General features: G+C 41.3%; 2 protein-coding genes across 4 annotated transcripts in view; one reads left to right on the forward strand and one right to left on the reverse strand.

Annotated features, from left to right (window-relative positions):
* EPB41L5 (erythrocyte membrane protein band 4.1 like 5) overlaps window positions 1-26999 on the forward strand; it is an 83465-nt gene that overhangs the window by 47818 nt on the left and 8648 nt on the right. For 2 of the 3 annotated variants that reach the window (XM_028742846.2, XM_077934652.1), the window contains 5 exons: window positions 1350-1443; window positions 2733-2810; window positions 3735-3776; window positions 4932-5065; window positions 5694-9364. In XM_028742846.2, the coding sequence (XP_028598679.2) occupies window positions 1350-1443; window positions 2733-2810; window positions 3735-3776; window positions 4932-5065; window positions 5694-5751 (406 nt within the window). In that variant the 3' untranslated portion in view covers window positions 5752-9364. Of the gene's footprint in view, window positions 1-1349; window positions 1444-2732; window positions 2811-3734; window positions 3777-4931; window positions 5066-5693; window positions 9365-26999 lie in introns of those variants that run through there. The other variant, XM_028742844.2, reaches the window with a different exon arrangement.
* LOC114603687 (leucine-zipper-like transcriptional regulator 1) lies at window positions 9798-22828 on the reverse strand. The gene is made up of 7 exons (XM_028742848.2): window positions 22587-22828; window positions 21060-21139; window positions 17845-17923; window positions 16574-16620; window positions 14267-14387; window positions 12900-13080; window positions 9798-12011 (listed from the first exon to the last, which is right to left on the reverse strand). Exons 1-7 carry the CDS (start codon window positions 22747-22749, stop codon window positions 11315-11317), a joined length of 1368 nt encoding a protein of 455 aa, XP_028598681.2. The 5' UTR covers window positions 22750-22828; the 3' UTR covers window positions 9798-11314.

Raw genomic sequence — 26999 nt, forward strand, 5'->3', positions numbered from 1 at the left:
CTGTTGCTGTCCATTCAGCCCCGTAACAGTGTTACCATCCTATTTATAACACAAAATCAATACGAGAAATAATTTTTAAAGGCATTATAAATTCAGTTTTGCATTTCTTCACAGCCTTTCCGGTTGTGGCACCCATAATTTGGAGCAACCTTCCATCACTGTATGCTTTAAGAAAAGCAATGAAAATAGTTTTATTTCTGTGAGTTTTTTCTGGGTAATTGTTCTTTTTCATGGATTCCACCACATCTACTGCTCTGAAATTTGATTGTAGCTGCTCATGGATTTTTGTTTATTAGCCACCTTTATGCAGAAAAGTGGATAAAAAGCCTTAGGAATAAAATAAAATCTTAAGCTCCCTTAGCTTTCTGAAGAGGACCAGTGTTGTTTCAGCTGTAGCCCTGCACTACTTAGTAAAGGGCAATATCTAAAGATAAAAGATTGTGGTGGTGTGCTTCAGGGCATATTAGAATTGCTTCATTCTAGCTGCATCATTGCTTACTTCCATGGAAACCAATATGCTAATGAAGAGTCTTCGTATCTTTACTAATTGAGTTCTCTCATACATTCACTGAATACTCTTCTCATGGCTTATGGTTGGAATTATAACCAACTCTGCTGTGCCCCTAATTTGCTCATTTTTTTTTTGTTTTGTTTTGTTTCTAAACCATTAGTCCTTTATTTAATAACATGGTCCTTGCTGAGTTTGCAAAAGGCAAAGGGTTCCTCTCTGTCCTCCCCTTCCTCCTGCCTTTTTACTGAGTAATACAAATTTTTATACCCTGTAAACCCAAAGAATGGTCACATCTGAGGTTTCACTGCTGGGAGGAATAGGATCAAGGAATCATTTGCGCATAAGAAGGAATGAAATGATTGAATGCATGAGAATGTAAAAATACAATATCAGTTAAGACAGTTGTATGAAACCACGGTGATTATCAGTCTTTTCATGACTTCATATGTTAAATAGATCTCTGAAAGCATTGTTGCCATATAGATTGTCCTTTTTGCATGTGCCTGAGAGTGGACAGAGCTTTTGGCATCCACTTATCTGGCCATTACTTGGATTCCTGTAAAGGAGCGTGTGCTGAATACTCTGGAATAATGTCTTTTTGCAGCCATCTGTCCGCAGCACAATGCATTTTAGGGGGCTTGCCTGAGGCAGCAGGTGCTAAGATGCTGTCGTTCACATGACAAAAGACTTCAAAGGCACCCTTTGCTCCCAGGCAATAATCTTTTCTTTGCCATGAGGCACAGTGATCATTTGTCATGTCTTCAGATTGTTTGTGAAGAGCAACACTGGTTATTTTGCACATGCTGTGCATGATGGTGGACGTGTTTTCATCTTACAGGAATGAATTAAATGAGGATAATGCTGCCTCTAGCCCTGAGGATTCTTTGAGTCCTCCTAATCTGGCTCCTACAGAGGAGGCTGCTATTGTAAAGGTATGTTGTATCTTTGTGGGGACTAGTGGGTTTTCCTGCATGAGTCAGTTACAATTGCAGCACAGAAGAGTAAGGGCTGCACACAAAACACTTAGTTGTGCATTGAAACATGCAGCAGCATTCCTTTTCTAACTGCAACATTTCTTGATTCACCCAGAGACTTTGGCTTTGTTCAGGTATACCTGAACATTACTGTAGCTAAACATTATACTATATATACTATGTAAACTATATATACTATATATACTTATACTATCTATACTATACTATACTATACTATACTATACTATACTATATATACTATAGCTAAACATTACTATGTTTATGAACTGTATGCACTCCCCTTCTTGTCTCTCTCTTATTCAGGGAAAGCCACAAGAAGATTGGGTGCGTCTACTTCTGTTTCTAGCTAACTGCAGTTTATTATGTATGAACTCCGGGACAAACCATGGTTCGTGTTATCTGTGGTTTATTGAAACAAGTCAACTTCAGATTGTAGCAATTTTGACTTACTTGTTTCAGTAAACCACAGCGCTAATCATCGAACTTCCAATCTCCTCCTCTTGGCTGTGTCAAGGGAAGAGGGTTCAAGCCCAAGGCTCATGCAAGAAACTCATAAGAACATAAGAGGAGCCTGCTGGATCAGACCAAAGTCCCATCTAGTCCAGCATTCTGTTCTTACAGTGGCCACCCATATGTGTATCAGCAGCCCACAAGCAGGAACGGAGTAGAACAGCACTCTCCACACTTGCAGTCCCCAGCAAAGAGAGGCATATTGTATTCTGACAGTGGAGGTGGAAACAATAGCTATTGTGGCTATTAACCATTGGTACCTTTATCCATTGATTTGCCAAATCGTTTTAAGCCATCCAAGTTGGTGACCATCTCTTCCTCTTGTGGGAGCAGATTCCATAGTTTAGCTGTGCACTGTGTGATGTTTAAAATTATGGACAAACTAGGATTTTGAAAGCTTTCCACAAAAGTCACTATTCTCTCAAAGTGAAGAGCTTGTGTATAGGAAGCCTTCTTTACATGTGGTTTGAGCCTCCCATTGCATGCAGTTTAGGGTAGCAGCAGTGGGATTCTTTGCTACTGTATTTTATTGTTTTAGTGACTTAATGAAAAGCGTATTCTTGTATACCAAAACAACATATAAGAGGAAAAGATTCACAAACTTCATCCTCACAACTTGCAGCTTTTTCAAAAGTGGATGAGATAGTAGGGAGGCGGGGAAAACCAGCAGTTCCACCCAGTGACAGATTGTAATTTAATTAACTTGTGTTTTGCAGAACTCTCCAGAGGACTTAGAGATTTTGTTAACATCACAGGCAGAGAATCTAATTGACTTTACAGAAGCCATGCCTCGGGTAAGAGTGGAAATTAAATGGAACTCAATGATTTCATTGTGCTGTTGATAATTTTAGAAGGAAAACATGATTGATTTATGCTTCCATCATTTGCACACAAGGCATCTGTAGTTCCAGTTGATACTTGTCTAAGCTGGTTTCTCATGTAATAATTCTCTTCTAAGTGAGCCTTTGGGCTAGTTGAGTTACATTAGACTCCTGTACTACATGTGCATGCAAGCAAAATTCTGGACTGTCTGCAAGTCCTGCCTAGGCAGTAATTTTTTTCCTGCCCATGACCCTCCTTTCTTACTGGTATCTTTAAAACCTTCCTTTGTGCCAAACAAGTATCTGACAGAACAAAATGTCTACACGTGGTGAATGTAAAGAGGGCCATTGAGAATTACATTACATGTAAACCAATGGAAGGAATGAGTCCCACTGCAGCTGGGTGGTTTTGGAATAATTTTCTGATATGAGCTTGCTTCATTTTAAGAAATCTGGTACAACTATTCTGTGATTAGTACTTAGAGTAGAACCCACTCTCCTGATTCTCTGTGAGTGAAGAAACAAGCCATCTGTCTGCTCTCTTGGCTTCCCTGGGCTCCTTTGGAGAATAGGGTGCCACCATTCATTCATTCATTCATTCATTCATTCATTCATTTCATTTTCTGCCAGGGATTTAAGGCCATGGTTAGTCTCTTCAGCCTCAGTGATGTACAGAGAACATGGCTACCTCTTGGGATAGTCTTTCTTCTAGCCCTAAGCATTGTGAGGAGGGGGTACCAGTGATACTACCTGTGCTGCTGTTAGCTATGTGATCTCTTTGACATAATGAGGTGATATAAGAGAGGGGAGAGCAGTGGAGAGCCTTAGGAGAGCAATAGACAAACACTTCCTATGTCTTTCTGTGTTTCTAAGATCATTTTTGCTTCTGGGTTTTAGGTGTCTTCACCACCAACAGTTTTGCCCAGGTGGTTGGTGCCAGTAAGTATCTTCACTAATTCTTAAAAGTGATATATATGCCTTTATTTTTAAGCATGAATTCAGGTGATTGTTTTAAAAATAACTCACGTCTAACCAATAGTAACAGTAACTGAACAGTATATTTTAACCTGAATCGTGGAAGTCCCTTTAAAAAAAAGAAAAGGCTTTACTATGGTTCTGTGCAATAAATTTCTCAAAAAAGGTAAAGGTAAAGGGACCCCTGACCATTAGGTCCAGTCGTGACCGACTCTGGGGTTGCTCGCTCATCTCACTTTATTGGCCGAGGGAGCCGGCGTACAGCTTCCAGGTCATGTGGCCAGCATGACTAAGCCGCTTCTGGCGAACCAGAGGAGCGCACGGAAACGCCATTTACCTTCCCGCCAGAGCAGTACCTATTTATCTACTTGCACTTTGACATGCTTTCGAACTGCTAGGTTGGCAGGAGCAGGGACCGAGCAACGGGAGCTCACCCCGTCACGGGGATTCGAACTGCCAACCTTCTGATCGACAAGTCCTAGGCTCTGTGGTTTAACCTACAGCGCCACCCGCATCCCTATTTATCCCAATAAATTTCTCAAAACCCATCACTTATATTGCATAGCACTGAAGAGTAAAAACTGCTTTTGCCATTCTCATTTCATCAGTGTTTCCTTTTAGTGTTTGTGACAGTTATGGTGCCTTGGGAGCCTAGCTCTACTCCAAAGCAGCTGTGCTGTCTCTATATTCAGGGTTTTCGTTCTAAAGTAGATGCTAGGGCAGTGGCAGGCAAGAGACAGTGACATTTCATCATCATGAGAGGACAACATCTGATGATATGGGCAGCTCCTCTTACTCATCTTCACAATGCTGTCTTCTTCAGTGACCAGAAATAACCCTTCCTGGCAAGTTCAGTATTTCCTTCCCCTGCCCTCCACCCTTGCAAATTGCCTCCCTGACTTTTGTCATCCAGAGTTTGGAAATAAGCCCAGCTGGGAAAACAAAAACAAGGTTGGGGCACTTAGCCTTCTTCCAGCCCATCGGTCCACCTCTATAAGCATCTCCCTGTAACTGCAGTATATTGACAAACACATTTTTGGGACCATGTATTTGAAGGAATACATGGACCAGGTTGCTTTGTGTGACCTTACTGACCTTCCTTTGGTTTTCGTTCTGTAGAGTGGACTGGTTTCCAATGGGCCTTTAGGGAATGATGTTGCCTTAGCTCTTAAGGCAGTGAAAGGCAGCACTGAGGCACTGACCATCTCTGCTGGCTCCCCACCTCCACTTTACTCGCCCGAAATCATCCCCAGGTAAGTCTTTTCTCCTTGCTCCTACATTGGGTTAAGGGAATGCTATGCTACTTGAATTCTAATTTGAATCTTATTTTATTCCATGTAGGGTGTTTTTTTCGGTTTTTTTACTAGTCCAGTTCTCCTATTAAGCACTGGGAAGCACAATAAGATTTTGCAATTCGCTATTCTTTTACCAAGCGACTTTTACCAGTGGCTTTCTGTCAGTCTTTGGGGCTCAAATTTGTCAGTCTATGTAACTGCTGCTGCATTTCAAAGAAATGCATGTACTACTGGGGCATTTTGTCAGAAGTTAGCATTGTAGGCATTCCGCTTATCAGCATATGCACTTCACTGCAGATACTAGTAAAGTTTTATCATTGTTGGCTGTGTGTGGCAAAGATGATTCTACTAATAGTGGGCAGCTCTTAATTTGATCATTACAATATTTACCCTTGGTGTTTCCCATGTAAAATAACACTGCATTGGCTCCGATAGAGATGAATTACCTTACCTCGTTTGGAATTGTTCGCTCTCCCATCAGGTTATTGAATTGATTGGCTGAGTTCATTCAGTTGCAGGACCCCTCTTCTGAGTAGGACCCTCCCCTTAAATCTCCCACACAGATTGTGTGTTGCTTTCATTTCAGCCCTGCTGCAGAAGATGTTACAACAAGGCCGAAATGTTTACTTACCACTGAACTCTGAGCTTTGACAGAGTCTCATCTTCCTAGCATCTGCAACGTACTCCTGGAATGGACTTAATCTGGAATTAACCCATGCTCAGACCATGGTTAAAACAAAATGCCTGGCAGTTTTACTGTGGATTCATGCAACTGGAAATCTAGTATGAAGAGCTGCTGGGAAGCCTGAGCACCTTTTGTAAAGTACACTGGAACACATTCTGACGCGTAATGAAATCTGCAAGGTTTCCATCCACAGCAGTGCTTTTGTCTGTTTATAAAGCTCCTTGCTGCTTTAGGGGTGTAAATAAAGTCATCACTGTGATGAACGAGTTAGTAATGGGGAGGATAGGAACTTCTAAGGCCACCTGCTGGTTGTTGCTATAAAAAGCAAGTAGTGCTAATGGTGTTTTTATAGAGCAAGCTCTTCTTTCTTAACATCTCCTTTGAATCCTCTTTTGTACTGATATCTGTCAAATGTTCTTGGCCTTAATCCACTTTCTAGACTTTGCACTTTTGCTCACCATGTATGAAAGAAACTGAATATGCAGCACCTCTATAGGTTACCCAACTGGCAGGTTCCGCTCTCTCTAGTCACAGAGGCAAAGCAATTTTCTACCAAACACTTTTAGGCTACCATAGTGTGTGAGTGTAACTGTTCCACATTTTGTCCCATTCTCTATAACATGTGTCTAAAATACTGCTAGTGTGTAAACTTCTGCTGCAGAAGAGCTTCAGAATGGAAAGGCATGTTCCCTTGCGGCTTTTCACTGGCTTCTGTTTGGAAAGTTCCTTCCAACGAAACTGAAAATTGTTTTAAGGTATGTTCTATGAACTTGTCAATAGCTGATTTCTGTACTATAAGTGCAGACTAATTACAATTACTGCTTTTTTCCTATGTTCCACTACAATTTTTTTTCTTCAAATGAGGTTGCAATTGGCAGGTTTTACCTCTTGATTTTCTAGTCTTGTTCAGACACATTCCAGTAGTTCACCTATCTTCTTCAAATTAGACCAGTGACTGGACATTTAGTGAAAGAGTCTCCCTCAGTATATTGAAGTGCTAATAGTTTTGGACCACTGGGGAAATCTTTTTCTGCTACAAACTCAGGGAAATTGTTGTTCATTGGTGGAACTACGTGAATCCCAAGTTTAACTCATGCTTAGCATTTTTTTGTTTGTGGACCAATTTCTCCATGGGCATTGAGAGCAAACAATAAAACTTGGTAGGGCACAGTTATTGGTTAGGACACGATTCTATTGTTAATGTTCAAAAAATAACTTTATTCTTTTGGTTTTCAAAAAAGACAAAAAATGTAGAAATGTGATCATCTTTATCTTCCCCAAATGGCTCTTAACTCGCTGCCCAGTTGGAAGGGTAGGTTAAAAGAATTGGAGCAAGTTCGCTTAAACTTGATTTATTTAGTGTTGTATCTGTTTCAAGAAGACATTTTATGGTGCAAGAAACCTTCCTTGTTTTGGGGGTGGGTTGACACAGGCTAATGAACCAATACACTATGAACAGCTTGATCACCCTTCCCTTTCCCCATTCTTTACTTGTTAAATGCTGCTTCTGAAATAAGAGCAGTTGCAATGCTTTTTATTTGTAGCATTGTGAGGATCGAATTTCATTTTTAAAGTATGCTCTGAGTGTAGATTATCAGCAAACTGGAGAAGAAACGGCCTAAACCATTTCAAACAATCTGGAGGTAAAATCCAAATCACCTCATGAGTTTTATCAGTAATTTTAACAGAAGAGTGTATTTTAGATGCTACAGTAATTATTTTTAATATACCCCCGATTACAAGAGAGTGGAAGTAGAAGAAAGGTTAATAAACGGTTTGCTATCTAGAATGTTAGTGAAACTTCCTTGAGTTTCCTAGATTGCAGGTATAGCTAGTTTCTAAAATGTTGCATGTTAGGGTTGTTAGAGAATGACTACTTAACAACAACAAAATTTGTGTTACTCTGTGTGATTTAGAGTCCTATGCAAGCCAAGCCAAAAACAAAGGAAAAATGGAGAGATGCTCAGATGTAAGAAATTGTTCTCATTTCCTCTACTGTAAAATTCTGAATTACTAGGAAGTCTTAGACTACAATATTGCTGACCACTATAACTATCAAATGTATTTTTAAAAATATATAGCCAAAATTGTTTATTCATTTGACTGATGGAGGAATACTGTGCAAGACACAGATCTCATGATCTATATTTATATTTTATTTAATGGTGAACCTACATGACTTGCAAAGTAGACAGTCTTTTTCCTAGAAACAAATGCCTATTCCTGTTCACAGTAAGAAACTGGGTATGGTATATAGCCCTTGTTATTGCCATGCAGTTCATGATGAGATGTCATCAGTATTCAATGGTTGCGTTGTACAAAAGAAATAATGCTTATTGTGTCATGCAAACACTGTCATATGAAAGGTGCAGTTATCACAGAGGGAACTCAGTCTTTCATAAATGCAATATGTGTTAGTGGAGGTGAGCAGTAAAGTTGCTCGCCTGAACATTTGGCTATAAGACACTGGCTTTAGGGGTTAATTAAGGTTGACGGCATATTTGCAGATTACTGTTACCTGATGTTAGAAGGATTGTGCTGGTTGAGAGCAACCACCATATTGAGAAATGCTTGGAAAGTAGCTTTTGTTCTGCCTATTGCAGGGGTGTGGAACCTGGTGCCCTTTAGATGTTGCTGGACTACAAATGGAGTTGGAGACATCTGAAGAGCCACAAATTCCCCAGCCCTGGCCCAATGCATGCAGAATTGCACTTTTGTTTACAGCAACTGATCATAAACTAGTTCATGGGCTGACCATGCTTAGAGTTCATACATTTACCAAATGGCAATTCTATCTACATGCTAAAGGAATAAGTGCCAGCCTTGGCCTCTAGCTCCCCAAACCAGTAATGTGTGAAGCAACAGCTTTAGATGGAGTCCTATACATGTGTAAAGCCAATGGAGAATCATGCCTCTGTGTAGAGTCTGTAGACCACACATCTTGTATGTTACAGTACATGCACAGTAGAGTTTGTAAGGAGGCTCACTCCTATCTATCTATCTGGTGAGCTAGACATTGTGTTTCACTAGTGATTATGGCTGTTTTGTTCTCTGGTGCAAACACTGAATATCAACAGCCATCCTCCTGGAGCAAAATGTTCACCTTTTTTCTTACTGTGAAATTGATGGCCCTGGGGGAGGTATGGCATTCCGCATGCATCAGAGAATAGGGAGCATTCTACTGCAGCACCCCCAGCAGAAAGGTTTGGTGACTGATTTGTTTATCCTCTTACTTCCCTCAACTGGACAATCTTACTTTAAAGTATGTAAGATTTATTATTTTGAGTTAGAGTATTTTGTTTGTTTTTAAAAAATCACACCCACTAACTGCTGTATTTGTAATTCTTTTTAAATGATGTAGAGCTTGACACTAGCTCTGAGTATAACTTATTTGTTTTTTTAAGTATTATATATAAGGAACACTGTGTTTCATGGTAACATATATAAACTGTGCTACAGTAACTGCACTGAACTGAACATCTGTATATGGGAACTGTGATTTGTAGTCCACTTGGAATCAGTCACAAACTGTTGTAGTTTATTTCTAAATATAACACAACTGTGCAAAATGACTGCCTCTATCTGTTTTTCTTTTACAATAATTTTGCAATGTGCAAACAATCTGCTTCATTCCTGCATTTTTGCCTGTCCCTAGCAGCCCCCCTTATCTTGGGTGAAGTTCTGTGTTTCTCATACAGAACTGACAACACACTATTTTCTGCTGACCTCTCATATGAATGACAGCAAGTAATAGTTGCACCCAAGGAGAGAAGTTCAGTCTTAAGATTTCTACCCACAATTTTGTCTGGAAAGTGAATTAATTGATTTGCTGACCTAGAATTAGGCCTTAAATTTTATTCCAGAATCCAAATTGCTTCTTAGATCAACAAATTTGACCTCCACTTCATTCTAAGTGGGTACACTGATTCTTAAAAGTGTTTTTACACAATTGCTACAGGCAAAGTGCCACATTAAGTCTAAATCAAATGGTGACTAATAACCAGCCATATTGCCAACAATTTAATAATATATGCTTTTGTAATTATTGTCCAACTTTAAATCCTTCATCAATCATGCATTGCTTCTCAGATACAAACAACATACATACAAAAAATGATGCTTATATAGTTTACTCACAAAAGCATAGTAATATAATTTTATGTAGTTTTATCACACACAAAAATGTCTAAAAATATAAAAATAAGATCACTTATAAAGCTCACATCTGTGCACTCTGCCTTCCCTGGCTTAGGGAGAAGCCTGCTTGCCTTAACATATCTTAACTACAGGGGAATTAACTTAATTTTGGTTCTTTTTCTAGGGGTCTAAAATTAATTAGCAGGGCCACTTTATATAGAGATGATGGGGTGATGTAGATTCAAGTGGTATGGCAAAGCAGCTAAGAACTAAGTTGTCCACTGGTTTAAACATACCCTTGTGTACACCTAGGTAAGACAGAATCTTTTACCAGCACTCCTACCTGCAACTTTGGGATAACAACTCTGATCCTACCTTACAGGGTTGCTGTAAGGATTAAGAAGGTAACCTAAGAGGGGCTTTAAACACTCTAAAGCAGTGCTTCCAAAACATTTTCTCATGGACCACTTGAAGGTTGCTGAGAGTCTTGGTAGATTGATTAAGGATTTTTGTGCCTGTTGTAGCAATTGTAATGTGCTAGGCTGGCTGCAGTATGATTTTTAATTGTATTTTTATTGTTCCTTTTGTTTTCTATATATTGTATTCCAATTCATATGCCATAGATTTCAAATTGTAATTCAGTAAGAATACAATATAAGGCATAAAAAACAATTAAAAATCAACACGACTATTGATGTTCCATCTTCAACTACAAATCCAGAGCCATGCTGCAGACCACCATGGGCCACAATTTGAGCAGCTCTGCTCTATATAAATAAAATAATTAGCTGTTTCTGGACGCTTTTTCTGCATTCACACTGAAGCTGCTTAATCCAGGTAAAGGTAAAGGGACCCCTGACCATTAGGTCCAGTCGTGGCTGACTCTGGGGTTGTGGTGCTCATCTCGCTTTATTGGCCAAGGGAGCCGGCGTACAGCTTCCGGGTCATGTGGCCAGCATGACTAAGCCGCTGCTGGCGAACCAGAGCAGTGCACAGAAACGCCGTTTACCTTTCCACCGGAGCGGTACCTATTTATCTACTTGCACTTTTACGTGCTTTCGAACTGCTAGGTGGGCAGGAACAGGGACCGAGGAATGGGAGCTCACCCCATGATGGGGATTCGAACCGCCGACCTTCTGATCGGCAAGTCCTAGGCTCTGTGGTTTAACCCACAGCGCCACCCGCATCCCTGCTTAATCCAATTCATTGAAAATAGCAGCATGGTTTATTTCCCTGAGTGAGTGGCTCCATGAAGTGGTAACGCTGTCATTCTCAAATACTTAGATACTTCATATTCACATGACATTTTGGTTTCATGACAAAATGGGTAAAATACAACAGGGTGTATTTTTGTTCTCACTCCTTAGTATGTGTATATGCACCATTTAAATTTTGTCTAGCTCCATTTGCCAAAATGAAATTGAAGAGGAACTTGACAAAGGTTTACCTCCAATAAGCAGCAGTACAGCAGAAGACTCACTAATGTCCATGGAGGCAGAAGACTCACAAATGTCCACAGAGGCAGGTGTCAGATCAATGAAACTTGCATTTTCCTCTGTAAAGTCCTGTTCTCTTGGTAGGTTTAGGTAGGATGTTCTCTCTCTCTCGGACAATATGCATGCTTTCTCATTTGCACTCAGTTCTGAACTCGAAGTGGTTTGGCGTGAGCAAAATCCTGGCTCCTCCCGAGACAGGTAAAAGGTTTTCATTTCAATTTCAGTGCTACCGTCATTGCTGAATGTTTGGTATGAGGGCTCCTGGTGAATATACTCACAGAAACAGGCATGCTGCTTAGAGATGGCCAGTAGCTTTGAACAACCCATTTCCTTTTGATGCAAATAGCTGAGTGACTTGCTTGAAGAACCAGCAATCCCTTGGAAGCCATATCCAATCCCCAACATGCAGTGAAAAGCTTTGGATGAAGGTTCTGTTGTCCTAGCCAGTTGTTTCCACATCTGAGATGGGAAATGGTATTTCCACAGAATACTGCTTGGCCTGGTATTAGAAATTCCTCCGCCATAGAGCAGCATGGAATCTTCAAATATTAAAGCTGAGTGTCCCACCACTTTAGGAGGCCCGTGACTAAACACAAGCACAACAGAGAACAAGGAACACAGATCAGTAATGTTTATGCTGATGAAAATGAGGTAGGATTTTAGTTTCCGTTTGGTCAGCACTATACAGCATCATTAATTACATAAGATAAAGGGAACTGCACTGAATGAAGGTATCTGAATGTATAATGCTCCCTAAATCGGCTGTTACGGATCATTATGCAATAATTCTTGGTCAGCCCAAGTTGAATATACTTTCTTTTAAAAAGTACAAACATTTGTGAAACTGCCCTAATTTTAAAAAGGTACCTCCTCAAAAAGTTTCGGCCTCATTCTGACAGAAATGTGTGGCTCAGTATATAAATGTAATCCTCCCTTATCACAGCATTGTGCCAGTAGTTTTGCATATCAGGGCCTGACTTCCCACGGCAGCCTCTTCCAGAACAGGAGACCTAGCCCAAGAAATGCATTAGAAATGCCTTCTGCTTTTCAATAGCGTTCTTTGGATCACAGAGAATGTGACTAGAAGGATGTGAACACGTGCATTATTAAAGCATGAGTTCAACAGCTTATAAGCAGAGGTGGGGAACTTTTGACCCTCTGGATTTTGCTAGACTACAACTCCCACCATCCCCAATGAACTGGACACACTAGATGGGGCTGATGGGGGTTGGGAGACCCACAACATCCAGAGCACCACACATTCCCTACCCCACGTTAGAAAGGTAACCAACTTGCTGTTCCACAAAGTACAAATGCAGCATAATCCTCATCCCTCAGAGGCAGCCGTCATAGCTGCCTAGCTCCCTGAGATACACATATTTTTAACCTTTCTAATTTTGGGTAGTTTTATCTACTCCATTCTCAAACCACAGCTTGCTGAAACTGCTGGTGAATAGCTCTCAAAAGATTTTACCTCGTTCTGATACTAGACCAGTTGGCAGCCATGAAATCCCACTTCCAGAAGTCTTTTTGTTCACTCAGACCCATCAGCCCTCCAAACAAGTACATGTTGTTGCCATGAACCACAGCTGAGTGGCCATGTCGAGGACCTGGGCTACCACCGTAAGATACAGCTGGTGTCCACTGTTTTTTATCTGAAGGAAGAAGATTACAGTCCATTTCTGTTTCAGCATAGGGGCAGGGAACCTTGTTCAGCCCACCATCTACATTCCCTTCTGGGGCTTGCATGCCAGTGGGGTAGGACCAGAGACAAAAATCAACAGATGTTACTAAAGGCTGTGCACAGTTCCCCAGATCCAAATCATTTCAGGTGGTGAGCTGATGCTTAATAAGGGTTTGCAAAAACCTAACTAAACATACGGTTGGAAGGGGAGCAGGGGAAGAAGCTGTGTCTTGTCCCCTTTCTCAATGGAGAGCAGGAGGGTTTAATCCTGCAAAGTACTCCTTCACAAGTGCCTTTACAACAGGAATACAAAGTTAAGAGGTTCCTACATATACGCCATCCTCCTTCAAGGCATGCAAATGACATCCGGGTTGCCGTTACACATTCCAGACAGGCATAAGCATTTGAGGAGGGCATGCGTGGAACAGGGCTCTTAGAGGTGTGGCCTGGGAAGAATCTAGAGGAACAGGTAGAGAGGCTTGAAAGGTCATATTTGGTCCATAAGCTTGAAGTTCCTCCATTCCTGGTTTAATTCAATACCCAGATAAACATGGAGCCGAAGCCAGCTACAGGATTGCATTTTCGTTCTAGATGTTTCAAAAGGGTTTTGTATCATAACCACCAGCCACTTCAGTAGGGATGGGGAGCAGGATCCAAAATTCCCCTACCCACTGCTGGCCACTTTGACAGAACTGTCCACCTGCCAGTCACATGACATCAGGGGATTGAGTTTCAAAGGAAGAACCCAAAGTACACTCTTAAATTCAAGCTGTGGCTGCAAAGAATCAAAGGAATTTCTAGCTGTTTCCTTTCTAATTAATTGGGTGGTTGCTAAATTTGGAACACACATACACACACAAAATACCACTTTGACAGGTGGGTAGGGAGACAGAAAAAGTGCAAAATTCTACCAGCAACTGGAAAGGAACAATTGGAAGTGCACATAGAGTGTACTACCAGTTATTCATTTTCAAGATGGTCATGCAGGTTTACCTGTCCCATGGCTGATGCCGTATAACACCAAGTGATGGGTGCAATTTGGGCCAAATCACACCACAGCCCAAGGAGGATGCCCGATAAGCCTAATAAGGAGCACAGGCCAGAGGTCCCCCACTGCTGGGTTATAGTAACATGCCTACAGAGAAAGCTCAACTTACTTAGACATAAAGTCCAGAATTCTTGAGAAGCACCCTTAAGGTCAACGTATCCGCCATACATGTACATGATGCCTTTGTAGACGACTGCACTGTGGCCCTTCCGATTAACTGGAGCCGTTCCCTGCAGAGAGGATAGTAATGAAACAACTACCATTAACAGTTGTTGCCATCACATCTATCCAAGCAGACCCCCCCTTACTACTTCCACTTGAAAATGCATTCACACTGGCCTTGTAAAACACCAGTAACTGACACCTTTATGAACATCAGTACAGTGGTACCTCAGGTTACAGACGCTTCAGGTTACAGACTCCGCTAACCCAGAAATAGTACCTCAGGTTAAGAACTTTGCTTCAGAATGAGAACAGAAATCACGCGGCGGCAGTAGCAGCGGGAGGCCCCATTAGCTAAAGTGGTACCTCAGGTTAAGAACAGCCCTCCAGAACAAATTATGTTCTTAACCCGAGGTACCACTGAGCATTTCTGTTCGTACAACCACTTGATGGGTATGGGACAGGGGCTTGTTCTCAGTTGAAGCAGTAGAGAAAAGCAATGAACAGCTGTGAGAGTTACTCATATTCCACTGCACTGAATAAGCAAGCATGGTGGTGCCTTTGGAAAGGGCATGCTATCCAAACTTTTCTACCCAGGAAGGCAGAGTTAGTTACATGGTCGCTCTACTCCAGAATCACCTACTACTATAAAAATTAGATAACAGAAAATTCAAGCCCAGAATGAGCAATAGGAGCACTTCTAATAATAAATAGCTAGTGCAATGAAGTGCAAGAAATGTAGTGTGTCCATGCAATGTTTCCACCAGAAGAAACCATCCTAACTATAGAGAAGGGCATCATCTAGGAAAATAAACCCCTCTCAGAAAAGGATGGATTAGCGAATAGTTGACGGGAGGGAGAGAGAAGGGGGGGGGGAACCTGCATGTTAAAAGTGGCAATTACATCATAGTTGAGGCTGTGCCTCAGATAATTCACCAGAAGCAAAACCCTCAGAAACAGTTGCATGTTTCCTTCAGGTTTGTTTGAATAGTGAGTCTTCAAAGTGCTTTCCCCCTGAAAAAAGTACAGCACTGTTTGCAAAGCTGGTTAGGACAAAGTGTGTCTGATGGAGGATGGAAGCAGCTTGGAAGCTCTTTACAACATAGAAATAAAGCTCTGGTACAGTTTCACAGGAGAAAAAGTTGGAAAGGCAAGGCTGCCTCTGTTCACCCTTTGACTAAGCCCCTTGCATCACTACTACTGCTGCTTAGGAGGGAAGGTAGTTCAAAACTTGAAGGAACAAGTACAGGCTGCCCCCACCACACAAGACCTTGATCCTTGATGTTAAGAGCTGCCTGAACCTAAGCTCTTGGTTGTGTGTGTGCCTGTCTTCATGAAGTGTGGCAGCCTACACTTCCCTAGTGCCCCATGCTTCCAAATGGTATGCCTGGTTTTCACCAAAATATTCTTTAGTACCTATATACATGAAGAAACCCTGGTATTTATTAATGAAAAATTATATAGCTACCCTTTAACATTATCTGGGCAGCTCACAATCTATAATTAATAAACCATAAGTAATTTGGTATAGAGAGCAGTTATAAATGTGCTATATATTATAACCAAAGAAATACTCATGGGTTGTGTCCAACTGTGTTGCTCAGCTGGCAGTAAAGTCAGTAGAATGGGGAAGGAAGCCATTTTTATCTGTTTAACCCGCCCCCCCCCCCCAGTACAATGGTACCTCGGCTTAAGAACTTAATTCGTTCTGGAGGTCCATTCTTAACCTGAAACTGTTCTTAGCCTGAGGTACCACTTTAGCTAATGGGGCCTCCCTCTGCCGCCGCACAATTTCTGTTCTCATTCTGAAGCAAAGTTCTTAACCTGAGGTACTATTTCTGGGTTAGCGGAGTCTGTAACCTGAAGCGTTGAGGCACCACTGTAATATGCTCCAGTGTGCTGGGGGACCCTTCAAAGCAGATTTTGAAGGGTGCCAGAGGCCGCAGGGGATGAAAGCTGCTGGAAATTGCTTCCCTCCCTGTATTGACAAAGGCCAAGCGATACAACACTCCTATTTTAAGATCCAAAAATATACATGCTATATAGATTATTTAAGAATATAGCGGAAATAAGTATCCCTCCCCTTACAGTGAAAAAGTGATACCAAGAGCATAAAATTACTCTGCTGCTGCATTTCCCTGGATGAACCCAGTCTAGAACAGTTTTCAGAACATATTCCTAAGCAAGCTGTTGGATCAACAAAGCAACATGTTTCATGTATGATTCACACATTTCTGTTTTCCAAATTTCTTACCTCACTCTCCCCTGCTGTGAGTTGGCGCTCCATCCACTTAGCTGAATCTGCAGTTTCAATAAAATATCAGTTACAATACTAACCACAAGAGGGTACTCCTGCTCTACTTGTAATGTCATGCAAGGCCCATTGAACTTTGGAGATGGGAACCAAGAAAGTTGTTCAGTTCTCCTTAACAGCAACTAAGGTAGCTTTCATTTGTCATAAATATCGCCCAAAAGTAGCATCTCAACAATGTTTGCCAGCAGTGACACTGGCAAAAAATAAGAAGTACCCATGTCTCAGTGTTTTGCATATTTAATGCTACAGGTTCAATCCTAGGTATATAAAGTTATTTTTTTAAAAAAATCTGATATCATGGCAAAAAGAGACCTGGGGTTTGACCACTTTGAACCAGGATAGACAATATTGGATGGGACAAACCACTGATCAGACTCAGCTTCCTGTGGTCAAAAAATACAACCATATTTATTGTCCCCAATCCAAAGAAGATGATGAATGTACTGTGGTTATGTTATAGTATTGGCTGGTACGGCTTTGTGTCCCCACCCACCATCCTTGAGAATATGCAGAAGATCTCATCTTGCTTTCTCATGAGGCCTGGTCCTAAGAAATGTTTTGCATACAGTATTGCAAAAGAGCAGACCCCTGGTTCTCAGCCACAAGCCAACTACGTATATCTCTTCTGTAATGTTTGAAAGGTAATTAGCATGCCATTAAATTGGCTTGAGGCTTCTGGCTGCAATTCATGGTTCCCAGGAACTGAATCCCTGCCAACTATACAGAAAAGACATGATCAACAAATGGAAGAATGCTAGGACTGTCCTGGCCCTAATACTCAGTGTTCTGTCACAAATATATTACTAAATTTGTGTTTAGTGAAACACTGATTCCAACACAAAGGTAGTTAAGTGGATTTCTCAACCTCCTCCTACTCCTGTACTTTTGCTGGGTAGTTTTGCTGTGAATAATCCTATAGTGAATGAGACACGGGGAAAGCTTCTTGTTAAATAGCCTGGTGTTTCTTTTTCTATAGATACGTTTACCTGAAATGTTAAAACATTCTATAGTTCAAATGGATTGACTATTAATCTTACTGGAACTCGACTGGAAATTTGATGCTTCAAGCAAGCTCAGGCAGATATAATGGCAAACAAGGCATGTCAAAAGATTCTCACCTGTCTACTCCACCCAAACAGGCTGCCCTACCTACGTATTTATCAAATCTATATGCAATCCTGTTTAAAGATGTTGCCTGTCTAGTTCCATACCAGTGTCATACATCCAAAGAGGATTCTTTCTCAGTGTGAAAGCAGAATCCACCATTCCACCAAAGATATAGAGGATACCCTGAAAGTAAAATAATAATTTTCTTGTAAAACATACTTGTATCTTCCAAAGTCAAATGCAATCAAGTGAATTCATTGTAAATTTCAAATCACAATCTAAGCTGCACTCCAGCAACAGACATATGGAAGGAGTAATGGTCCCATGCACCATGCTCTACACATACATACCCCCCCCCCCCAAAGAAGCTAAAACCATACTCCAGTCCGGCCTGCAATGAATCCTCAGAAGTGAATGTTGCATGTTTCAATGGAGAGAGGCGCAGAATGGGCTATGCCAACTTTTGATAGATAGATAGATAGATAAATTTATTGTCATTGTCCTTATATACACAGTATACACAACAACGAAAATCAAACACCCACCCAAAGACCGGGTTCACATACACATTTGCACGTATCTCCAACACTCTCATCCTATTCAGACATAATCTATAAAAACATAACATAATCCAGAATATAACATAACCTATTAAAGGCATAACATAACCTAAAACCTATCTCATTCCTTCCTACTCCCTGCTTGCTATTTCTTGCAACTGGCCCTGAGATCATTATTTAGTGCAATCAGAGCTCTTGGATAGAAACTATTCAGAAGGCGTGTGGTTCGTGTTTTCATTGTCCTATATCTTCTGCCCGAAGGCAACAGTTCAAAGAAGTTGTGAGCAGGATGGGTGGGATCTCTCAGGATATTGTGTGACTTCTTCAAAGTGCGAGACGTGAAGATCTCATCCAGGGTTGGTAGTTGGAGCCCAATAACATTCTGGGCAATTTTAATTATTCTCTGTAAAGTTTTTTTATCCGTTTCAGAGCTGCTCCCATACCACGATAATATACTATAGGTTAAGACACTCTCGATGGTACTGTGATAATAGGACAGAAGTAGGTGCTGAGATAGATTCAGTCCCCTGAGCATTCTCAGGAAATACAACCTCCCCTGCACCTTCCTCACAACCATATTAATATTTGCAGTCCATGAGAGGTCCTCAGAGATATAAATGCCCAGGTATTTAAAACTACCAACCCTCTCCACCTCCTCGCCATTTATGTGCAATGGTAAAAATACACTTTTCTTTCTCCTAAAGTCAATTATGAGTTCTTTGGTTTTTTTGGTGTTAAGCATAAGATTGTTTTCCTTACACCATTGAATTAACCCCTGTACTTCTTTCCTATAAGCAGTCTCATCGTTCTCACTAATGAGCCCCACCACTGTTGTATCATCCGCAAATTTGATGATCGTGTTGGACTTATACAGTGGGGTGCAATCAAATGTGTACAGGGAATAGAGAAAGGGACTTAGCACACATCCCTGAGGGGCTCCTGTGCTTAATACTAGAGTAGAAGAATAGTAAGGTCCCATTCTCACTGTCTGCGGCCTATCAGTCAGGAAATTCCTTACCCACAGACAGATCTTCTGATGTATACCCAACTTTTGTGATTGCAAGCACACTTAAATATTGAACACACAGAATTAAATCCAAAAGACTTGCTTACTAAGGCAGATCCCAATAGCCACTTCAGGTGGATAGTACTGTGTTCACAAACATTTATTACAATATTTTTTGACAATGAACCTTTCTGCAAGGTGTTAAAGCCTACAGCCGAAGTGGAGAACCCTTTTCAGCCCGAGGCTACATTCCCTCGTGAGCAGCTTTTGGGGACCACGTGCCAGTGGTGATGAGAGGGCAAAGCCAGTGGGGCAATGGATTTGACAGGAGGGCTACATTGCTGTAATGCAAAATGCCAGGCAAGCAAGAGGCATTATCACAGGGAAAAGAAAGACAAGGCACAGAGCAGTGCCAGTGAGGGGAGAGGCCTAAGAGAACTTAAATGCCAGATAGAGTGCCCCAAATGTGAGTTTCCTCATGCTTGGCCTGTAGGAATGACAAAAATATTTTAAATACGCTATTGTGGGGGTATCTAGAATGTCTACTGAACAAATAATAATTTTGAGGCACATCTTTTAAGGGGGCTGTGCAAATTGATTTGTGGGACATATACTTGGGGCTGATTTGAAATGTTATGTTACCTCCACAGAGGCTGCAGAAACGCATCAGGTGTAACATTTAAAATGGGTAGTGTCAGCAGTCACAAAGATTACCGAGGAACAGGCATGGCAGATGCTGCATGTACTAAGCTGACACACAAGATAAGATGTTTTTAAAGTGTCTGCTTGCCAGCCAGAGCACCGCATAGATGTGCTTTTTGACAGCTTCCACATAGGCCAGCTGTAAGGTTTCTAATATTTAAATCAACCCTAGCAGGTAAAAATAAATTGAATAACGTTACTGAAAGGAATGTCCTCCTACAGCTGACTGGCTGTTTCATTGTCATTCCCTCTCAGCGAAACAACCTTGTCACTAACAGAGAACAATATGCCAAAAAAAGCCACCTGCAAAAAACCCACGGTACTCTGTTCCTTATTTCACATAAAAGGAGAACAGCAAACCAAATGCTTGTTCACCTTATTTCACCTAAAAGGAGAACAGCAAACTATCATCTTACTCCATTAACAACACTACTCACTCACTAATTTAGTTAAAAGAAAAACAACAACCACACATATGTTTGCAAGTGTGTGTTTGTTCAATCACACTTTGTATTTATAGGTTTATGTCTCAAAACTGTGATCAGTGAAAGGAGGCCCTCAAAGAACACAGTAGCCGAACCTCTCTAGGAAAGAAGGGCTGTTCCCTCCCCTTCTAGAGTTCTTTCTGCTAACAACAGTTACCTGACCTGTAGGAATACAAGTATTACATATACCCAGCAGTTTCTCTGGGGTGGGGAGGGCTGGATACTTTTGCTGCTGCAGGAAGAAGAGAATAGAGATTCTTACCCTGAAGCAGAAATCTGAGCCTACCAGGAAACTAAACTACAGAACAGCACCAGCCACCCAGACTGTAACGGGGAAATGACAGGTGGAATCTAGACACATATAAAAAACGCTGTGAAAATGCTTTTTTAAGAAGTGTTTTGAAAAATATATTGAATTTTCCATAAGCTCACCATCTAGTGTCACAGTTGTATAATGCACTTAAAATACACTTAAAACATTATATTTGCAGCTGTATAGCTGAGTCCACAGTAGCGAAGAAGAACTAGTTATTGTATTATACAGGACTAAATCAATTCAAACTTGCCTGATAATCCACCATTGTGTGCTCCTCCAGTTCTTCAGGGCCATCTTCTGAGTTTTCCAGTCTCTCCCATTCATTATTCTCTAGAAAGTGTTTTGATTAAGATTGTCAAGGTGTGAAAGGGACCCATGAAATCACCTAACCTGTCTTTCTCCCAACATGGAGCAGTTATTTATATCAAGCTCTGTTAAAATTCCACAGAGATTAAGCAAGTAAAACATGGACTGTCATCCTCTGTGATGCATTGAAGTGGATACCTGTGGGTCCCTGTGTATTAGAAAAACAAGGCAAGAGCTTCAGCTCTATGGACAAGTTTCACAATGGCCATTCTGCAGCACTGGAAATTACTGGCTCCATCTGCTTGCACTAGTCTCCAACAAGACTTGTCTGTTTAAAAGGATGCATGTTATTGGACAAATGCAGTCTCGGTTTGCATTTTATTGAGCCTCTCTCAAACAGTTGCTGGCCATAGACAAAACACATAGTTGAGGCAGAAAATGCACATCAGAAATATGGGCTTCCACCAAAAACAGTCACCACTTACCAAGAGTTTCATCCTTTCCCTCCATAACCATAGTTTAACTTGCTTAGCATGAGAATGCAGTGAGACTTCCTGCCCCTCCAGTGTCAGCTGATGTAGAACAGCAGCAAGGAAATGCATGCATTTTACTATATGTTATAGAGGGAGCATGGACTGGACATATGACATTTTGGCAGCAGCCCGATTTTTGATAATGTGTAATTAAACCCTGTATTTGTCCCATGGCCTAGTACCCTGTGACTGTCCTATGATTAATATCCACAGATACACAGAACACAACAATGTTCTTTAGAATCCATTTTGGATAGTTGCCACTGAGAATTAAACCCCACCTCCAAATTCACAAACTTTCAGATATAAACTCAGCATTCTCCTAGTTTCTGAAATGGTAATGACATAAAAGCTGTTGCACTGGATCACACAAGAGAAACAGCAATGGTTTCTGAACAGGTATGTTCACTTTTCCTTATCAACACAGGAAACCAAGGGTAAGGTTTACCAGAAAAACAAAAACATTTGCCTGCAAGTGCCACAGGTAGTCATCATAATACTTCTACATTATTTTTATTTTCATATGTGGAAAAGGTTTGCATTAGCTTTCCGTAAAGGTGGGCTTGAATGAAGAATCCACATAACAATCATTATTCTTATTGTTATTAGGGTGATAACGTTTATTCATTAATCTTACTTTGCTTACTTGGATTGGGGGGGGGCAGGAATCTGCTATAGAAAGAATCTGGTGGAAATTTCATCAGGTTGTCAAGAAAAACAGGTTTGTGTGAATACAGCATGTAGATTTGGTTTAGTCAGTGGCATAATGATACATGTAACTACAATATATGACATCTGAAGGCAGCTCTTTATAGCAAAGTTTTTAATGTTTGATGTTTTACTGTGTTTTTATAATTTGTTGGAGCAACCCAGTCAGTTGGGTAGGATACAAATAAAACGATGATGATGATGATGATTTAGTGAACAGGAAAACTTACCTATCTTGTATCGCCAGAAATCATTCAAGGTAGTATTTTGCCGTCCACCATAAACATAAAGGAACCCCCTGCAGATGCAGCAGGCATGCTTGAATCGGTCACATGGAGAAGATTTGCTCTGTGGTACTGGCTTCCATGAATACTCTGCTGTTTTTCTTTTCATCCCTGCGTTAGCTGGAAGGCATACCCATGTCAAGAAGATTTCTCCAGAGTGTCACAGTCCCAACCTGAATACAGGAAGAGAAAGTCAAGACGACAAAGATGGTTGATGGAACATACTAGAATGCTAGAACTTCCAGAAATGACCAAAATGTTGCTAGGTTCAAACTGGTTATCTAAGGGTTTTATGATATAAGTTAACTCATGCACCATGATGCACTGTGAGTCTCAGATCTGTAGACTTACAGTGGCTTTACTGAAACTTCTCTCATTGATTAAATAAAATAAAAACAACTCTTTCCAGGAGCCAAACAACAATGGAAACAATTCTTATTATTTGAGCCTGCTGAAGTAGAGAAGTTACTACAGAGAGACGTGCCTCCACAGATTCATTAATGTTTTGATGATGATTCTATTATTTGCAACAGAAGTACAAACTCAAAGAGGAAAATGGGTAATGTGACAAGAACAGCAGCACTCCAAAGTTTGTTAAATTTTATTATAGTTTATTGTCATAACAAAAAAATAAAATTATATTTTTCAGAAAGAAAAAGAAATAGAGGAGATTTTGACAGTGAAAGTTCAATGTAGTAATCAAGAAATGTGTGAAAGGGGACTCAAAGAGGGAACAGAATTAAGAAATATTGAACAGACAAGGTGCAAGGACAGGACAGTCCTAACCATATCTAACTCAGAAGTAAGTCCAACTGAATCAAATGGGGCTTACTTCCAGGTAAGCTGGGTCAGGACTGTATCCTAGATTAGGAGAGAAAGCATTTTGACTTAGTAGAGACAGAGCAGATAAATGAAGAAATATATAGTCAAGAAATAAAATGGTTGGAATTCATCAAGAATTACTGGTACTACTTTTCTGATTTGAAAAACAAACAAAACCTTACACTGTTTGCTCAAAGGATAATACACTGCACAAAATCATCCTGTAAAACCAGTTTTTGGCTTCCATTTTGGCAAAGCAACAGTGGCCAAGAATGTTCTAATCACATAAACCTTTGGATAATTTCAGGTTCTTTGCTATAATAATTAGTCACTGTATGCTGGATCTCTTACCATCCCCTGGGCACTGCAAGTTTGGCTATATACCTAGTCAAATGTGTTAACATGTGGTTAGGTTTGCTGCTCAAATTGAAATTGAAACTTCTAGTTAGTAGTCAAACTCTCTAGACATGCCATTTAACATGTCACCATTTTTAATGTGGCATCTATCCACAGTGGATTTCTTATGTTAGCATACACAAATAATCAGTAAGTATACTTTCCTTTGGGGACGCAGGTGGTGCTGTGGGTTAAACCACAGAGCCTAGGGCTTGCCGATCAGAAGGTCGGCGGTTTGAATCCCTGCGACGGGGTGAGCTCCCGTTGCTCGGTCCCTGCACCTGCCAACCTAGCAGTTCGAAAGCACATCAAAGTGCAAGTAGATAAATAGGTACCGCTCTGGCAGGAAGGTAAACGGTGTTTCCGTGCACTGCTCTGGTTCGCCAGAAGCAGCTTAGTCATGCTGTACGCCGGCTCCCTCGGCCAATAAAGCGAGATGAGCGCCGCAACCCCAGAGTCGGTCACGACTGGACCTAATGGTCAGGGGTCCCTTTACCTTTATACTTTCCTTTCTGAGAGAGTTGGCTCCTAGAAAGGTTTTGAACCACTTTGTGAAGTTTGCTGGGGCTGAGATCCCTTCATCCCCCCCAGTGGCGTAGCGTGGGGGGTGCAGGGGGGCCCGGCCACACCGGGCGCAACATCTGGGGTTAGGGCAAATCCACAGGTTAGGGGGCGCAAATCCACGGGTTAGGGGGCGCAAATTACTTGCCTTGCCCCGGGTGCTGACAACCCATGCTACGCCGCTGATCCCCCCCCCCGCCAATACAATATTTGAAAGGGGGCCCAAGTTGATAGGCATTGCCATTCAAATGGTGTGTCTTGTGATCAGTTATGTAGGGTGGGGCTGCCCCCTTGTTAGATAATCCACTTGCTATGTTCAAGAAAAGAACACATCCTTCCTTGCTAATTAGATACCTGCTAACAAATAAACTTTTGGCTTCTATAGGAATAGACCACAGCACAGTGGTACAGCACACACTTTGCATATAGAAGGTTTCAGGATTCAGTCCCTGACATCTCCAGAAAAATAATGATGACGATGCATGCTATGTGAAAACACTTTGCTAAGATCCCAGACAGCACTGCAAATCAGAATAGAAAATACTGGGCGAAGTAGACCATATCCCGGCATGGTTCAAGGCAGCAATCTATGTTCTTACAGGCAGCCCCATGTAGAGTATATTGCAGTAATCAAGTCTGGATGTACCAAGCACATATAACATAACCAAGGCCAAAGCTGCTTTGTGCAGATAAATTCACAGGTGGTAAAAGGATGTCAAGAAATAAAGGAGCACCACTCTGATTGGGGGGAGGGGGGGTCCACAGACTGGGACACAACCTAAAGTGTTTTGCTCAGGGAATTTTTAGAAAATATTCAGCATTGGTCAGCTCATTCCAGAGCTGCAATACATGTAATGCCCAATAGTTCCGGTGATAAGACAACATATGAAGTAGAAAGATTGTAGTTGCACAAATAAATTTCCAACTTGTTTCTTCTCTTAAGGAGAACTCTTTATCATTGCTAAGGTAGAACTACCCAAAGCGACAGTAAATAACTGAGTATAGTATAAGTATATCAGTTTCCTCTCTGTTTGCTTTTAAGGTTGCTACACCTAACACCAAGATGATTGCCAATCAAAAGTCAAGCCCTATATTATTTATTTAAGACTATTACGTAGCAGTTCCACTGGTTAACACTGCATTTCTAGACCCACTCCAAACTGCTGGTTTTACTCTATAAAAAGCCTTAAATGGTTTTTGTGAGCAGGTAGTTTGAAAGAATCCTTGTATGAACTGCATGAACCTGCCTATGCCTTAACAACAGCATCTGAGGCCCTGCTTGTTGGCCCTTCTTTCATTGGTAGGCAGTGATTCAATCTGAAGTCGTTTGTAATCAGAGAACAGAGATCTTTATAGAGAGATTGCAATAAGATACTTAACATTAAGGACAAAAGTCACCACAGTGGTTACATTACTATTGCTCATATAGCACCATCAATGTACATGGCACCTTGCATCACAGACAAAAATTGATAGGTGCCTGCCACCAAGGACCTAACCATAGAAATCAAAAATTGGAGAAAAGAACAGAGCAAGGGGAAGAGAAAGAGAAAGGAGAAAGCCTGAATGTGAGAAAACACACATATAAATTGTTAGGAGCAGTGTTCAAAACTCCCATTGGATTCAGGCACATTTTGTGACATGAAATTTCATTAGTGTGAGCAGTTTCTGAGCTCTGGGCGCAGTACTGTGCCTAAGATTTCAGATTAAAACTGCAGAGTGGAAGGAAAGGAGGACCTTTTTCTCTCTCCCCACTTCCAGCTACTCTCTAAAGCAGCGGTCAGCAACCTTTTTCAGCTGTGGGCTGGTCTACCGTCCCTCAGACCATGTGGTGGGCCGGACTATTTTTTTTTGGGGGGGGATAAACGAATTCCTATGCCCCACAAATAACCCAGAGATGCATTTTAAATAGAGTAGAAGGACACATTCTACTCATGTAAAAACATGCTGATTCCCGTCCGTGGGCCAGATTGAGAAGGCAATTGGGCCGCATCCGGCCCATGGGCCTTAGGTTGCCTACCCCTGCTCTAAAGGCTGGAGAAGAGACCCTTTTAAGAATATTAGGGGGTGAGCCGGGGAAGGACTAGACCACGTGAAAAATGAACATATTTTAGCTGCAGTTCATTCATTTTCAGCTTTGTATTTTTGTTATAAAAAAGTGCACCTAGACATTCTGTTGTTGCACCCATAATCTAGGTTTAAGGTGCTATTTAGCTCCTAGCTTTCACATCTCAGTTTCTAACACTGGTTAGGAATTAGGACTCCTCTAAGTACAGGGGAAAGCTTGACAAGCTCTGGAAGTCATTAAGTGAGAGCAGAGCCAAGAGAAACAGAGCTTAAGTTGTCATCCCCTGATGTACCTGTACTACAAGACTGCCGAAGCAGCTAATTTTCCAAGCAGATCCTAGCCAGGTAGCCCTATCAATTCCACTCCTTCCTGCTCTGTAACAATGTTGGCACCCAGAAACAGAGTGGCTACAGAAGAGGGCCCCCTCCCCAAGATTGGACAGGGAAGTATGAACAAGAGTTCACAGAAAAAGAACCATGCCTAACCCTAAGGGGAGCAGGTGTGGGGACTGG

Source organism: Podarcis muralis, chromosome 1, assembly GCF_964188315.1.
Source record: "Podarcis muralis chromosome 1, rPodMur119.hap1.1, whole genome shotgun sequence".
Classification (NCBI taxonomy): Eukaryota; Metazoa; Chordata; class Lepidosauria; order Squamata; family Lacertidae; genus Podarcis; species Podarcis muralis.

What these genes read in the sequence shown, in the direction of transcription:
- LOC114603687 (XM_028742848.2), bottom strand. Translation starts at nt 22,749, where the DNA reads ATGAAAAGAAAAACAGCAGAGTATTCATGGAAGCCAGTACCACAGAGC. An exon ending in TTTCTGGCGATACAAGATAG is followed by an intron (nt 21,140 to 22,586) that starts GTAAGTTTTCCT and finishes AACACTTTCTAG; the next exon opens with AGAATAATGAATGGGAGAGA. An exon ending in TCTTTGGATGTATGACACTG is followed by an intron (nt 16,621 to 17,844) that starts GTATGGAACTAG and finishes TTGAAACTGCAG; the next exon opens with ATTCAGCTAAGTGGATGGAG.